The following is a 15,365-nucleotide window of genomic DNA, read 5'->3' on the forward strand; positions in this document are numbered from 1 at the left end:
AGCGGATTTAAAGAAATAGTTCATCCATAAAGTTTCATTTCTATCATTACTTACGTACCTATGTTGTTCCAAAACTGTATTATTATTACTAAAAACGTTGTTTTGTCTAAGACAATATTGGTCTGTGTATATAAAGTACAATGGCAGCACGTGGTGGAAGCACATGGTGACTGCTTAATAAAGAAACAAGTGTCAGCAAACAGTGCACGAGGTTAAATGATCATACACATTTCCTTTTTTGGGTGAACTATTCCTTTAATCCCAGGCCTCTCTGTGCACTTCTGAGACCACAGTATTATATATCAAAATTATTGTAAAAAAATCTTTGGGATATTTTTCTTATGCGCTAAACATATTTTCTTTCATTTCAATAAAGTAACTTTACTCTTACTTAACAGTTCTGCAGCAGCATTACAAAAATATTTCTAAAACATATAAAAACGTTTAAAACATTATACAAACACGTTTTCAATAAAAAGTTCTGACATTTTTATTGGCATTATATGTAACTGTTTTCATTCTTTTAAGAAGACAATATCATCAGAACATCATCCTAAATTAAACAAAGCCCTCTTTACAATTCACAACATTTTATGTACTATAATTCTCCATACTGAGACAGCAAACTTCACCGTTACTTGTGGCAATATGTTAATATATATTAATAAATATGTCTATGTTTCTAATATCATTGAGTGAAAGCAAGCATTACAAGCAACTTTAGTGAAAGCATCAGGGCTCTCACAAAGGCATTGCTTTCATTGTTAATATACTCTTTTCCAAATGACCAATGTATTATAATGTCTTATGTAGCATAACACACCACCAGTCTTCGTCTTAAAAAATAAAATTGTCAAATATAATCGTATACTGTCCACAAATGAATCAAAACCTTGAAGAATCCACTACATCTGGATCATTTGAGAGACAACGTGTGTAATCCTTTAGTTGCTGCGGCTGCTGCTTGTGCTGCTTCTTTTGCTACAAAGACAGAAAGCAAACAGTTATAAATCTTCATTGTCCCATCATAAGAAATGTCTACAACAGTGCAGAACGCAGCTGATTTACCTTTACGTTCCTCTTCTTTTTTCCGTGCGGCGTCTTCACGTTGCTTTCTGATAATGGCAAGCCGAGCTAGATCTGCTTTGGCTTGATCTGTCTTTCCTGCTAAATGCATTTTCATGTACCTCTCTTTGGCTTTTTGTTTTTCAATCTCCTCTCTAAAATGCGGGGAAAAGGCATTAAAATAGCTGAGAGAAAACAGATGTTTATGTCATAACAAAAAAGCTTGTTTTTTAAAAACATCTGATAAATTATATAACGACATAAACTAATTTGCACAAAATAAGTAAAAGATGCGCAGTGCAGTCACAAAGTATACTGATAATGACCGACTGACTGTATTTTATCCTTCAAAGCCACTTGCCAAATACATAAATAATAAATAGGCATTAAATACAATTGTTTTTAAAAAGAAATAAACTACTTCAGTGTATGACATATTATATGTCACTGACAATGATCAAATTTGCAGCTTTGCAGTCTGTACAAAAATATTTGACTGCAACATGTCACCATATGCAACTAGCAAATCAGAAATCACAATTGTGTATTCCAGAGAGCCATGTGCTGAAAAAGGCAAATATAATTACTGAGTACTAAATTGAGATATAGGCATCACTTCAACTAGTGTCTCTTACCTTTCTCTTCTGGAAAGCTGTTTGGGACCTTCAAGTTCTATTTCTGTGACTTTCTTTGCTTTTTGGGCAGCACGATTCGGATTTTCAATCTCTATCAACCCCTCAACGCCCTTTCTTTTCTGTTGCAAAAATGTAAATGTTAGTTTGTTTCTTTCAGAATAACAAAGTTATGATACTGCATCACCAGTTCTCTGTTATCTATCAGTGATGTAACTGTGATGTTTCATATATACAATATCTCTATTTCAAACAGAGTTGAAAAGATAAATTAGCAAGACAAATCCACTCAAAAAGACTTCACAGTAGTTTAACCAAGTAAGTGTGTGTGATGTATGATGTCAGAACTGACTTTCTGTTATATAGTAGGCTCTGCTAAATAAATCTGCAGATGGATCTAGAAGTAGAGAGACAAATCTGCCAATGCTTAAAAACTTACCTGAGACCCATCATCATCACTGTCTTCTGAATCTGATGCTGTAATTTTGTCCTCTGTTGGGTTGTCATTCACTGATGCACCTTCCTCCTCTTCAATCTAAGACGCAAACGATACACATTATTATAAGAAAATATGATACTCAGGGTTTCCCGCAGCACTTCTCAGTTCCGGCGGCCCACCTAAGCTGGGATACCTTAACACCTTAACTAGGTCGTCCAAAAAAAAATTCCACCAAACGCCACATGGCCGAAATGAGAGAAAGACATGGTCCGTCACTGTCTGAAGGACAACTAGCTGTTGATAAAACATTTAATTCATTAATAATCTAGTATGTGTTTATTTTCTGTCATAGTTTCTTCAAAATTGAGTTTTATTTGAGTGTTTTAAATAAAAATATTTTTATCATGACGCATACTTTATCAGCCCCTTTGATTGCCATGCCCCCGGCCCGCCCACCTGCACAACCCTACCACCTTAAAGGCGGAGTCCACGATGTTTGAAAAACGGTTTGGAAAAGGAGACGGGCCGACTACCAAAACACACTTATAGCCAATCAAATCAAATCAAATGCCAGGTTGCGTATGTGTGGGGCGGGTCTATCAACAGAAGGTCCAGATTCTATTGGGGTAGGGGCGTGTTTGTTTAGGCGATTTCAAATATCAACACTGGCTTTCAAACATCATGGACTCCGCCTTTAAATAACACATTTTCTGCGGGAAACCCTGGATACTAGTATATATTTTGATGAGATTTATCATTTAAAAACTTTATATTGCTGTTTTTTCTGAAAATGCTATTTCCAAGCAAATCTGATTGTAGATGGATAATTTGAAGGACATTGTGGATAATAAGAAGATTATCACTCATCTTAGAAAGTTGAAAATTCAATCTCATCCATTTGACGTATTTACTGTTACCATCATTTGTATAATTTTTAATAGTCCTATTGGATTAGATTTATTTGAATAGCACTTTTCACTATACATATTGTTCCAAAGCAAAATATTGTGTTTTACAAAAATAGTGAGCAATTTAAATGTGACAATGAGAATGGAAAGAGAAAACTCCTTAAAATTATGAAAAAAAAAAACTTAAAAATAACCTATCAGCTCTTGTTTTTGTGGTGTACTTAAATAGGTTTTCATGGATGATTGTTCACATTATATTAACATTATTGTTGCGCATCTCTTTCCAGCGCTTTCAAATGCTGTGGTACTTCCAGATTCTATAAAATCCCTTCCTCTGATTGGTCACGCTATCCCAGTCTATCGTGACATCCCTAAAGTGTGTATCAGGAATGTTCTGCTCCCTACCGGGAGGTGTGCATTGTACCTTCTCAGTTGTCAACACACATAGTGATATTTACATAGATTTACTGGCAAGAGTCCTGCTCAGATTTTGCCATCAATTTAACACTCGGTTGAGCTTTGCTAACACAACTCAGAACAGTCACGCATGTCTGAAAACATCACTGCCGGACCGACAACCGCACAACATCGTCATGAAGCTTCAGAGCTATGTTTTCATTCTGTAGCCGTTTTATAAATGTGAAGGGATTCATAGGGAATAGGGCTGATCATAATGAAGTATACTGTAAGTACACTCATCACAGACCAGGTGTAGCTGAGTCTCAAGTGACAAAAAAGTGCAATAAGTGTGCCTGTAACAAAATACTTCATGAGCATTAAGTCAGCAGGTGGGCATTATGAAAATGTGTAATACGGAATTAAATGTTGGAGTACAAAGCGAGCATGACATCTCGCTTTAGAATAGACATTGTAATTTGAAACCTTGTAGATCGTTTACATGCATGAACACACACTTAAACAATAAAGGAAATGTAAAACCAGGAAAGGCATAATAGGGGCTCTTTAACAGACACCAAATCGGCACCCTTTATTTCCCAATGGCTTTATTATTAACTTTGCTTTAGAGTTAAATAGCAGTTAAATAACCACACTAAGCACTATAATTAAAATGTATAAAAATTTTAATATTCGCTCTCTGTGCCAAACTCTTTAATGTTGTGTTATATTATTTTTCTGTGTTATAATATTTATCTGAAACACTACATTCTGTCTGAAGTGACAATATAATTTACCTTCTTTCGTTCTTTCTCTGCTTTCATCTGCGCATCTATTTCTTCAGGACTTGTGTAGGTTCTCATACGACCTTTATGGCCACCTTTTTTCCCTAAAGTAAAACAAAACGTATGGGATTAACTTCCACTATTTGTATTATCTACAGTAATACACAAAACACAATAACATTGTTTAGAATAAGTATACAATACATTGGTACATATTGGTATAAATTTGGTATTAGTGTTATGTAGACATTTAAAAAAAAGACTATGAAACCAGTGTAAGTTAAACACCAACACGATTCAACATTCCTCTCTCAGCCCATGACTGACGTGTGCTGGTTCAATGTGTGATTAATGCTATTTCTGTTACATTTAAATGTTTGGCACACAACAAAAACATCTCTTACCTCCTTTTGGCATAATGACGAGTTGAAGTTTAAAAATTCGACTTAAACACTCTCAGACTTAAGAAAAGGAAAAGCTTAAAATAGAGTTGAAATATAAGTTGTCACGCTTCACACTTAAGTAGAATAACAGTTATCAACTGTACGTAATTTGGGGACAAATTGTTAAATAAAACAAAAGGTAAATTCTACGATTAAACTGGTCAAATCATCGATTAGCATTCAGCCTGCTGGTACATGTTTCTATATTTACATTCAGGCACAAGTGCAGACACCTAGCCTGACGCAATATGATAAGAATAAAAATAATGCCGCAGTTATAACGCAGTAATAAATCGCTTATAGTTATTTTTCAGGCTTTCACCTCAATCTATTTTACCAATGGAATAAAATGTTAAATAATCTTGATTGTCATTTTAGTTTGTGCTTTGGGCATATAAACAAAGACAGCTTGTTGACGAACTTTCTCGTGCTAACTCGCACTAAAAGGACCTGTGGCGTGACGTCATTAAAAGGCGACAGTAAAGTTGGAAAGCAGCAGCTCGCTCTCACTAAACAACGTAGACGATCGTTTATTTTACTTGAAAATCCGAAATAATGCCTAAAGTTAAAAGGAGTAGAAAACCACCTCCAGATGGATGGGAACTAATAGAACCAACTTTGGATGAATTAGACCAGAAAATGCGCGAAGGTTTGTTCACAATCTTAAACTAGCCAGAATGCTAATGAGTTATTTTTTATTTTGAGATGTTCGGAGCGGATGTTAGTCCATTGCAATATTTACATCACATTATATATGTATTCAGGCTGTTTTTTAAAATATTCATATTGGTAATTCGGGCACTGTTTACTTGTCTTCCTAATGTTAGACTAAATTGGTTTATGATGACAGTGTGCTAATATGCTATTATATATGCTATGATGCTTTTTAATTGCAGCTGAAACCGAGCCACATGAGGGCAAACGCAAAGTTGAATCTTTGTGGCCAATTTTCAGACTTCATCACCAACGCAGCCGTTATATTTTCGATCTGTTCTACAAAAGAAAGGCTATCAGTCGAGGTATGGGTGTACAATTTGGTCATGTTAATGTTTTTTTTGCGGCTTCCTTATGTGAGTTGCTAACATATTTTTAATTCCTAGAGCTTTATGATTACTGCATCAAAGAAGGATACGCAGACAAGAATCTGATTGCCAAATGGAAGAAACAGGGTTATGAGAATCTTTGCTGTCTGAGGTGCATTCAGACCCGTGACACAAACTTTGGTACAAATTGCATTTGCAGAGTTCCCAAGAGCAAACTTGAAGTGGTAAGTGAGATTGACCCCCAAGCTGCTTACAATTGTTTAAAGAATAGGAATACCACTTATTTTATTTTCCATTTACAGTTTATTATAAATAAACTACCTTAAAGGTATAAAATAGTTTCTTCTTACTATTTGGGGTTAGGAAGAAGCAATAAATATAGTTACCAAATATTTTTGAATATGAACCCAAAATTGAAAATTCTGTCATCATCATTTTCAAACTCTCATGTTGTTACAAACCTGTATAAATGTCTTTGTTCTGATAAACATGAAGTAAGATATTTTGAGGAATATTTGCAACCAAATCGTTCATGAGTCCCATTCATTTCCATAGTAGGAAAAAGAATACTATGGAAATGAATAGGGCTGGTGAACAGTTTGGTTACAAACATTCCTCAAAATGTCTTCCTTCATGTTTATCAGAACAAAGACATTTATACAGGTTTGTAATAACATGAGAGTTTGAAATTGATGACAGGATTTTCATTTTTTTGGTGAACTATCCCTTTAATACTAACTGTGCATGCTGGTATCCTTAAATTGTATTAAATAATTTCTACATAGGTTAATTTTCATCAGTTCTTTGCGATTTTCTGTTAAATGATTTATTTTTTATATGGTGGTTAATTTTTTTCCTTTGTTTTTGTAGGGCCGAATTATTGAATGCACTCACTGTGGATGCAGAGGATGTTCTGGATGACTCAATAAAAAGATCTTACAGCAGTGGCATTGCATTGAAAATAGGGGCTTAATAAACCTTTATTTGTATTTTTTTAATATACCTAATTCTTTGTCATTATGATGTTGAGTCTGGTGAACTCATATTGTTATTGTTTGTATATTCTTTGATTTGTTTTTTTGTTTTTTATTAAATTGTGCTGTATCTTAATCTTAATGCTGGTTTACAGTGTTTAAAGTCCTTTATTCTGTGTACTTATAAAATGCAGTATATGTTTAACATAAGCATACCCTGGCAAATTAATAACGTGATTCTAATCTCACTTCCAGCCATACAAATCAATCTGAATTTTTCTTTCAGTCATCTATTTTCAATCCATTTCGTGGGGTTTGACTTTGTTTTATTGAAATAGCAGAGACAGAAATCATTTTAAAAAGTTTAGGAAATGAAGATCAAAACTATTAAAACAAACGAATTGTGACCCTGTCTGTGAAATCCAGATTAACATCATTTTAAAAATGAGAATAGGAGCATCTAAATTTGATTATAACCATTAATATTATGATTTTAGTCTTTAAAATGACCACAGTCAATATTAACCTACTAAGACCTGAGCTTTGGTTTCTTCTAGCTATTTGGGGTTAGTGAGAAGCAATAAATATAGTTACCAAATATTTTTGAATATGAAGCAGTGTAATTTTCCACGTTTGTGTACAACATGTTCCAGTTACACATAATAAATTATTATGGTGCAAACAACAAACAAATGTGATGTCCATGTATGTGGACACACCAGGTCTTAAGATGTTAAAGATATCAAAGTTATATTTCACAGAATGTTCTTTATATTATGTAGGATGATTTTATGTAGAAAACAGTAAATCACAAAAAAAATGACTTGACTGGGACAAACTTGTTTCAAATAAACAGTTTCACAAATGTCTAAGGGAAACCACCAAATTGGGTTATGTATAGCAGTGGTTCTCAAACTGGGGGCTGGGGCTGCAAAATGGTGCCAGAGAGGCCCAAGTTTTATGACATTTTATAAAATACATTAATTTATCATGAATTCTGTGTAACAGCACTACTTTGGATACTTTAATATGTTTTGTCTATTAAAATGAAAATTTCATACATTTTCTTTGGGGGGCCGGGAAGGAACGCACTGTACACAAGGTGCTTAAAAAGTTTGAGAACTACTGATGTACAGCTGTATAAATAAAAATATGTCAAAATATGTATATGTATTTACATAAAAAATAGTTATTGCTCATTCAGTAGTATTGGGGAATTCATTGAATTATAGGGACAGATAGTAAAGAAAAAAACTGTTTTAATGCCTAAATGTTCTAGTGCACTGAGATCTGTAACGTCTGCCTGATGGGAAAGTGTGAGCAGGTTGTTGTTTCTTTACTCTGGAGATGTACAAGTCCTGAAGGTAGGGCAGGTGAACACCAATGATACATTTTCATAGCTGTCCTAAAAATTCATGGACTCTTCTTATATTTGCTCGCTTCCACAAACCAGACTGTTTAAGAAGTGCACAGAACTGACTCAATAATTATTATTAATAGCTGAGTCATGAGTACCTGTAGCAGGTTGATATTTTTCAGTTGACGAAGAAAGTACAATCTCTTTCACAATGGAGTCAATGTGTTTGGTCCACTTTAGGTCCTGAGATGGTGATGCCCAGGAACCTGAATGACTCCACTGCAGCCAGAGCGCTGTTCGTGATGTTAAGTGGAGGTGGATGTGGGTTTCTTCTAAAGTCCACGGTCATCTCCAATGTTTTGAGTGTATTAAGCTCCAAGTTGTTATATGACTGCACCAGCCAGACAGCTGCTCAACCCACTGTCTGTAAGCAGCAGACTTATCACCATCTCGATGAGACAGATAACCAAACTTCAGGAGCTAAAGGGCCTGGGGGATGCTATCTTGTAGTTGGCGATGGCTTTCAGGCCCTTCCACACTGAAGCTGGGTCGTTAAAAACAGCTTTTTTCAGAGAAGCTTCTCTTGGCTACTCTTATCTTTTCATTCAGTCTGTTTGTGGCCTGTTTATATAAAATTTTTGTCCCGCTCCTGTAGGCATCCTATTTGGGCTGGTGAAGCTGTTTTAGTTTTGCAGTGAACCATGGCTTGTCATTGTTTGTTAAATGTTGTTCTTGTGGGAACATACACCAAAGCAAGACAAATACAAACACAATATAGCAGTGCAGAGAATTAAGTTATATAGTGCAGATATAATAGCAAGTAGAAGGAGTTTATTACACTTAATTCTAATAGTGGTGGGAGGAGGATTTATGCATTTGATTTGGAAGTTGTTTTTATCTGTTCTAGTTTTAATTAATTACAGGGGTTGATGGTTTTTATATAAATATCAATGAACCTATATACATAACTGATAAATCTCAAAAATGAGCTGCGAGTTATATGTCTACTACTGTCAACTGTGTTTTGGCGCGGCTTGACTACAGCAGACATTTTAATCAACGAGCACACAGATCAGTTCTGATGATGTTTTATGCCGGCGGTGCACTTAAGATGTTTGCCACCAAAATACAAAAAATACGTAATTACTATTATTTAAAAGTAAATCGTGTGAAGTGGTCCCTCTAAAACAGATACTATTTTACAATATATACACGCCGTCGCAGATAACTCGATGATTCAGTGATAGATTAGTCAGTCTGTCCGCGGGCAGAGTTCGTGGGTCAGGGGTTACTCGTTAGCAACGTTGTGGAAGCACAAGCTACGAATAGCAGCTGTTTATTTTGAATTATCTATACCGGGTTATTCATGTGCTACGTTTAAAACCGATCGTCTAGTTAATGCATCTGGATTTTTCCCAAATCATTTGTTTTTACGTCTAACATTAAGAGGGATCGGAGGACTGTTAACTAGTTAGCTATCAACACTTCTTAGTTTTCTGATCAAGTGTTGTAACGAAAAGAATTTTCATCGCCTGGGTAAAAATATTAATATAATCTTATACAAAAATGCAGGAATTAATCGCCTGTGTCGATCACATCAAGTTTGATCTTGAAATTGCTGTAGAGCAGCAACTTGGTGCTCAACCATTGCCATTTCCAGGAATGGATAGTAAGTTAAGCGGCACTGATGTATGATATGATTTGTTCAACAATCAGGGTTTCAATAATACTTTGTTTGCTTTTTTTAAGAATCTGGCGCTGCTGTCTGCGAGTATTTCATGCGAGCTGCCTGTATGAAAGGCAAGTGATGTTTATGACGTATGTCTTTGTTTTTCAAGCTCATTAAATGCGTTGATGAGTGTATGACAGTTTTTATTCTGACAGGTGGGATGTGTCCGTTCAGACATATCAGCGGTGAAAAGACTGTGGTGTGCAAACACTGGCTCAGAGGTTTATGCAAGAAAGGAGACCAATGCGAATTTTTACACGAATATGATATGACAAAGATGCCTGAATGCTATTTCTACTCTAAATTCGGTTAGTGATTTAAATGCTTATCATGGTGCACGTTTCCGTTAATATGTGACCCTGCCTGTATAAATAGAGCTTAAGTGTGGTTTACATTTTATATATATATATATATATATATATATATATATATATATAATAACTGTTTACATAAAATCATCCCACATAATGTAAATAACAATATTTGTGAAAATGCAACCGTGATATATTTAATATTGACTGAGTAAGGTCATGTCAAATATTGAAATGAATGATCAAACATTGATGCTCCTAATCTCAAAATTAGATTTAAACGCTAGCCTGGAATTTACAGACAGGGTCACATATTATAACATAAGATTTGTGATATAATAACAGAATTAATTTATGTATTTTATTTATAAATGTGTTTATGTTACTGATTTGTTTATTCATCATCATCATCATCATCATTTGCAGGAGAGTGCAGTAACAAAGAGTGTCCGTTCTTGCATATTGACCCAGAATCTAAAATTAAAGATTGCCCGTGGTATGATAGGGGATTTTGTAAGCATGGTAAGTATTTTACTCTGTCAAATTTGTTGTAATACATCAGAATATTTTCTTATTTGTAAATGTAACTTTGTGTACTATGTCTATTTTTTAACTCTTAAAGGTGCAGTGTGTAATTTTTTGAAGGATCTCTTGACAGAAATGCAAAATAATCTACAAAACTATATTATCAGTGGAGTATAAAGACAAAATGAACCGTTATGTGTTTATTACCTTAGAACGAGACGTTTTTATCTACATATACCGAGGGTCCCCTTACATGGAAGTCCCCATTTTGTGCCGCCATGTTTCTATAGAACCCCTTAATGGACAAACTTTTTTTTACTAAGTTGTCTCAGATGACATGTTTGTCTGGTGGCGGCTATCGTAGCTTCTCTATGTGATTAAAAAACGAGGGGTAAGGAGTGGACTGAGCCGTTGGATCCAGCTAAAATTTACACACTGCACCTTTAAGACAATTCATTCTTGAGTCGCTTTAGATAAAATAATCTAAATGTAAATCAAGTTGTGATTTATATATGTACAGTTATTATATTATTTTAAATAAAAGTAATCAACGCATTTAAAAAAAAACATTGCAGATATTCCAAATATAAAGTGTCCTCTTTCTCTTGTCCCATAAGGTCCGGATTGCAGGCACAGACACACAAGAAGAGTCATCTGTGTAAATTACCTTGTTGGATTTTGCCCAGAGGGCAAGTCATGCAAGTTTATGCAGTACGTTTGTTTATATCAGTCATTGCATTTCATGCTGCTATGTAGACATGCCTATGATTTGTAACTAAAACGACTTTGTAATCCTCAGCCCGAGATTTGAACTCCCTATGGGTGCAACTGAACAGCCACCATTGCCTCAGCAAGCACAGTCTCAGCAAAAGGTATTACAGATGAAATGTTTAAGATAATGATAAAATGCGAATGTTTTATTAGTCTACTGCTAACTGTAAATTCTTAATATTCATCTTCATTATATTTTCCAGCAACAAATCATTCAGTCCACAAACAGGTCGTCACAGTCACTCATTCAGTTAACAAACCCCAATGTAAACCACAACCAGAGAATGCCGAATGCTGTTGGGATAGTGCATCCTCACGGCCACGGCAACATGGGCGGACCTCGTGGTCCTCGTCCACTGGAACAAGTTACATGTTACAAGGTGGGGTGCCATTTGATTTTATGTATAAATGTGTTATTTTGGAAAATGTTTTAATGCTTACTTTTTTTTCTTCTAGTGTGGTGAAAAGGGCCATTATGCTAACAAATGCAGTAAAGGACACTTGGCGTTCCTGAGTGGACAGTAAAGATTTTCTGCAAAAAGGATCTCCCACAATTATGGCTGTCACATCCAGATTGAAATATTGGACTGCTGGTACAGAAACCTTACAGTGCAAAGGTTAAAGTTAAGTGACGTGCTTCTACCTCACTGTCCATGTGCCAAGCGCTCTTGTGGACACGTCACAACAAGAATATATACAACAGGTAGAAGGAGTGGTCACTAAACTTTGTTGATATTTTTTCTTTCCTGCATCAGATTTATACTTTGACATGCAAGACTTTTGTATTGAAGGCTCCTGAAACTTGGGGGATTGTTGATAATAGAGGAAACAATATTAGGCATTTTTAGGGAGAACATTGAGTCTGATATTATGATTGGCAGCTGGGTAATACTTTAAATTTAAGTGGCGATGTAGACATCACTTAATAGTCTATCAAGAAAGTTGCTGATTTAAATAAAAGTTAAAAATGGATAAGGGATGTGTTTCTTATTGCAATAAAGATGAACTGGATTTTTGGAAAAAAAATTGCTTTTGTGTTTTATCTGTTTGCAACAATGCAGCATATTCATAAAGGATGCTTAATTACGAAACTAATTTGTATATTTACAGCATTGGTAAAGTACAATCAACATGTTTTCATGATCTTTCATTCTAATCTAGTTTGCAAAGCATTTTTTTTATTTATTTTAAACAATCATACAAGTCATGGAGAAACCATAAACATCATTTAGTACATGAATGTTTTTAATTAATCACCACAAGAACTTTAAACAATAATACAGCAAACTGGTTTGTTTTATTCAATAAAGAGTCCAATTTAAATAAATGTAATTATTTTATTGGTCACAATAATCACAAACAGAGAAAGCTGAGAGGTGCTGTGATCAAACTGCTGCAGAAGAGACATCCGAGTGGCCTCCTGGTCCATCGGGCTTCAGTGGTACTTTCTCCATCTGTCGTGTTCTATTGTGGGATGGGAAATGTTTTGTAAGGCAAATTTAAAAAAAAAAAAAACAACAAAAATTTTAATAGGTTTACTTACTGATGTGATCATATTCCCAAAGGTAACTCAGGGCAATGTAACCAGCAAGAAACATGGCCACACCACCAATGCCACCTTTCCTCACATTGATGTACTTGTTGTAATACCTCTCATATCCTAAGAAATGATTATTAAGAACGGTCTTAGACACTCCGAGTGGAATAAATTCAATAAATGACATGAATTCAATAATTAATAGACTTTTGTTTAAATATTAAAAGATCCAGTACCTCTGCGAACTCCACCAAGAATTCCATTTGGGGTAAAGTCTCTTGTTCCGAGCCAGGATGGCAGCTGCCCAAGCTTGACATCCATAAGCCTCTTCTCAGCCAGGGACACTAAAGAATCAGAAACGTAAAAGTTTATATGAGCCTACTATGTAAATATGACTGTATGTCATGTTAGAAAGATAAGAAAGTTTGACATGATAGCTTGTATGGGTCAAATACTGATCTAGGCCTGTTGGAAAATGGACAAGTATTGCAGACTAAATAGCAGTACTGTCTGCAAGTTAAACTTTCCTTTTTTTATTAAATTCAAATCTTCTCCAAACTCATTGCAAATCAGAAAGAATGACCACGAAATGTGTGGTGTGCCGGTATGACATCTTAATATGGTGCTTTTCTAAAAGGATATACAGTTGTTTTTGCATTGGTGGTACCACTGCCATCATAATGCGTTTTAATATATCATTCAATGGCCCAGATTAAATTACAATATACACTTAAAATGAAAGGCATACATGCAATTTTGGACCATGAAGGTGTTTTGATTCATATGCACTTATAATAAAAAGCCCAAGTAGGCGCTAAGGTGAAGTATAAATGCACCATAGCATTTCCTTGCTCCAAAAAGCTAAAATCTTGGGCTTCTTTAAAATATTCTGACTAGCATTATGTGTCCTGTTACACATAAGGTACAAAAAAATGGTAGCACCACAGTCAAGTCTGTAAGGGGAAAGTGCCAATATTATGAGTAATGTTAACAGCAGTGACACTAGCAAAGTAGTGACTTTACCTTACAAATAAAATTTAAGAAAATCAGCAAATCTGAACGAGTTTTTAAAGTATTGCGTTGGGAAAAAAATTGCAGGACACACTCTTAGTTATCAAACATGTCACCAAAACACTACGAAAGGGTTTGCATGTTTTAAGACTAATGACGATTCAACCTAAATGCTGTCAGTGAAGATGCTGCGAACATAACGTTATATTGCGGCCAATGTTACTGAAAGACCTTGACATGACTCTACCAACATCGGGCCTTCAATGTACATGCGTAACTTTACAAACGAATTAATTTGACCCATATCAGTCATACCTTCACAAATACGTATGAACAACACATAAAAACATATTGACAAACTTTTCCTCAAACACTAAAACACATTCAGATTTGTTCGTTTCATTCAGTCGTACCTGCTTTATCCGCCATCTTGCTCTGAGTCTCAAGATGATGGCGTGCCGCGGTGTGTGCTGGGAATAAAGCGTAACAACGTCACTGTTGCACATACGGGGCGGGGCACGTGAGTGGGCGGGGCTCACACACGTCGATGCTTTAAAAAGGGAATGCGGATCCAGTTGAAAAAATAAGAGAAGAAGATAACAACACTAGTTACAGTTACATAGTTATTTGCAACGTACCTGTTTGCTTTAGGCTGGCAACAAACACCTGGCTTAAAACCACCTGAGCTGAGTGAATAATGCCTTACATATAAACATTTACTATTGTATGTTTTCCAGCTATGGGTTAAATAGAAAACATATTTTTGCACTGTTGTAATGATGTTATAAAAGGCAGATAATTATAGAAAGTATAAATAATGTGTAAACATATGCCACTGGAAATAAGCTAAATATGTGTGTACTCTGTTGCAATAATATATATTATGTACTCAGCTTAAATGATGTCATTAACACAGAAAGGTCTATCATACATTTACCACTGGAGGGAGACATTTCAAACTAAGGAAAAAAAAAACAGAAAAAAATGATTGACACGTTAATTACATGATGTGCAATAAAAGTGGAAATTTAATGCATTTGTTGTAGTAAGTAAAAGTAGTTCCTAAATAAAACAATAAATCACAATACTGGATTTAAATTGCTGCATTTTATTGGTGTATGATGCAATTACAAAACAAAGACTAGAACTTTTTACATCTATAGTATTTTCTTTCTTTTAACTGAAATGTGCAGACAGTTTAGTATAGCTGGTAAAAACATGCTGCATAGCAGTGCTTTTTTTTAGCTTGATTGTTGGGCATCCAAAAGACCAACATCGTTAGCATCAAATTCATAGCATTAAATTCATTGGTGCACTCTGCTATTTAAAATGAGTATTGGGTATTGATAGGCATTGCTTTAAATTTGTTGTAGATGCAAAATGTGCTGTATCAGCTTCTTGAAATAATGAATGTGAGTTGTTTTATAAAGTTTTCAAAG

The 15,365-nt window shown here is 35.0% G+C and overlaps 4 protein-coding genes across 4 annotated transcripts; 2 read left to right on the forward strand and 2 right to left on the reverse strand.

The window, feature by feature from the left end:
• Positions 1-465: 465 nt before the first annotated feature.
• On the reverse strand, positions 466-4,906 carry pdap1b (pdgfa associated protein 1b). Its single transcript, XM_065264906.2, has 6 exons — positions 4,630-4,906; positions 4,238-4,329; positions 2,137-2,232; positions 1,701-1,819; positions 1,069-1,220; positions 466-981 (listed from the first exon to the last, which is right to left on the reverse strand). Exons 1-6 carry the CDS (start codon positions 4,640-4,642, stop codon positions 917-919), a joined length of 537 nt encoding a protein of 178 aa, XP_065120978.1. The 5' UTR covers positions 4,643-4,906; the 3' UTR covers positions 466-916.
• Positions 4,907-5,121: 215 nt separating this feature from the next.
• bud31 (BUD31 homolog) lies at positions 5,122-6,827 on the forward strand. Its single transcript, XM_065255437.2, has 4 exons — positions 5,122-5,317; positions 5,565-5,687; positions 5,769-5,935; positions 6,582-6,827. The coding sequence occupies exons 1-4, from the start codon at positions 5,224-5,226 to the stop codon at positions 6,630-6,632; spliced, it is 435 nt and encodes a 144-aa protein (XP_065111509.1). The 5' UTR covers positions 5,122-5,223; the 3' UTR covers positions 6,633-6,827.
• A 2,454-nt stretch (positions 6,828-9,281) lies between these two features.
• cpsf4 (cleavage and polyadenylation specific factor 4) lies at positions 9,282-12,338 on the forward strand. Its single transcript, XM_065264667.2, has 8 exons — positions 9,282-9,711; positions 9,792-9,842; positions 9,927-10,079; positions 10,509-10,604; positions 11,225-11,318; positions 11,407-11,479; positions 11,582-11,758; positions 11,835-12,338. The coding sequence occupies exons 1-8, from the start codon at positions 9,609-9,611 to the stop codon at positions 11,901-11,903; spliced, it is 816 nt and encodes a 271-aa protein (XP_065120739.1). The 5' UTR covers positions 9,282-9,608; the 3' UTR covers positions 11,904-12,338.
• Positions 12,339-12,695: 357 nt separating this feature from the next.
• On the reverse strand, positions 12,696-14,459 carry atp5mf (ATP synthase membrane subunit f). Its single transcript, XM_065255435.2, has 4 exons — positions 14,340-14,459; positions 13,152-13,259; positions 12,922-13,038; positions 12,696-12,842 (listed from the first exon to the last, which is right to left on the reverse strand). Exons 1-4 carry the CDS (start codon positions 14,353-14,355, stop codon positions 12,814-12,816), a joined length of 270 nt encoding a protein of 89 aa, XP_065111507.1. The 5' UTR covers positions 14,356-14,459; the 3' UTR covers positions 12,696-12,813.
• Between the last annotated feature and the right edge of the window lie 906 nt (positions 14,460-15,365).

The sequence above is a fragment of the Paramisgurnus dabryanus genome, chromosome 3, assembly GCF_030506205.2.
Source record: "Paramisgurnus dabryanus chromosome 3, PD_genome_1.1, whole genome shotgun sequence".
NCBI lineage: Eukaryota > Metazoa > Chordata > Actinopteri > Cypriniformes > Cobitidae > Paramisgurnus > Paramisgurnus dabryanus.

Bases quoted from the DNA above. Each gene is read 5' to 3' on its own strand.
- bud31 (XM_065255437.2), top strand. From the start codon at position 5,224: ATGCCTAAAGTTAAAAGGAGTAGAAAACCACCTCCAGATGGATGGGAA. The intron at 5,318-5,564 runs GTTTGTTCACAA...TTTTAATTGCAG, and splicing joins AGACCAGAAAATGCGCGAAG to CTGAAACCGAGCCACATGAG. The intron at 5,688-5,768 runs GTATGGGTGTAC...TTTAATTCCTAG, and splicing joins AAGAAAGGCTATCAGTCGAG to AGCTTTATGATTACTGCATC.
- atp5mf (XM_065255435.2), bottom strand. The intron at 13,039-13,151 runs GTACTGGATCTT...ATCATTTCTTAG, and splicing joins TCTTGGTGGAGTTCGCAGAG to GATATGAGAGGTATTACAAC. The intron at 12,843-12,921 runs GTAAGTAAACCT...ATCCCACAATAG, and splicing joins TTGGGAATATGATCACATCA to AACACGACAGATGGAGAAAG.
- cpsf4 (XM_065264667.2), top strand. From the start codon at position 9,609: ATGCAGGAATTAATCGCCTGTGTCGATCACATCAAGTTTGATCTTGAA. The intron at 9,843-9,926 runs GCAAGTGATGTT...TTATTCTGACAG, and splicing joins GCGAGCTGCCTGTATGAAAG to GTGGGATGTGTCCGTTCAGA. The intron at 10,605-11,224 runs GTAAGTATTTTA...TTGTCCCATAAG, and splicing joins TAGGGGATTTTGTAAGCATG to GTCCGGATTGCAGGCACAGA.
- pdap1b (XM_065264906.2), bottom strand. The intron at 1,820-2,136 runs GTAAGTTTTTAA...TTTTTGCAACAG, and splicing joins GTGATGATGATGGGTCTCAG to AAAAGAAAGGGCGTTGAGGG. The intron at 982-1,068 runs GTAAATCAGCTG...CTGTCTTTGTAG, and splicing joins AAAAGAAGAGGAACGTAAAG to CAAAAGAAGCAGCACAAGCA.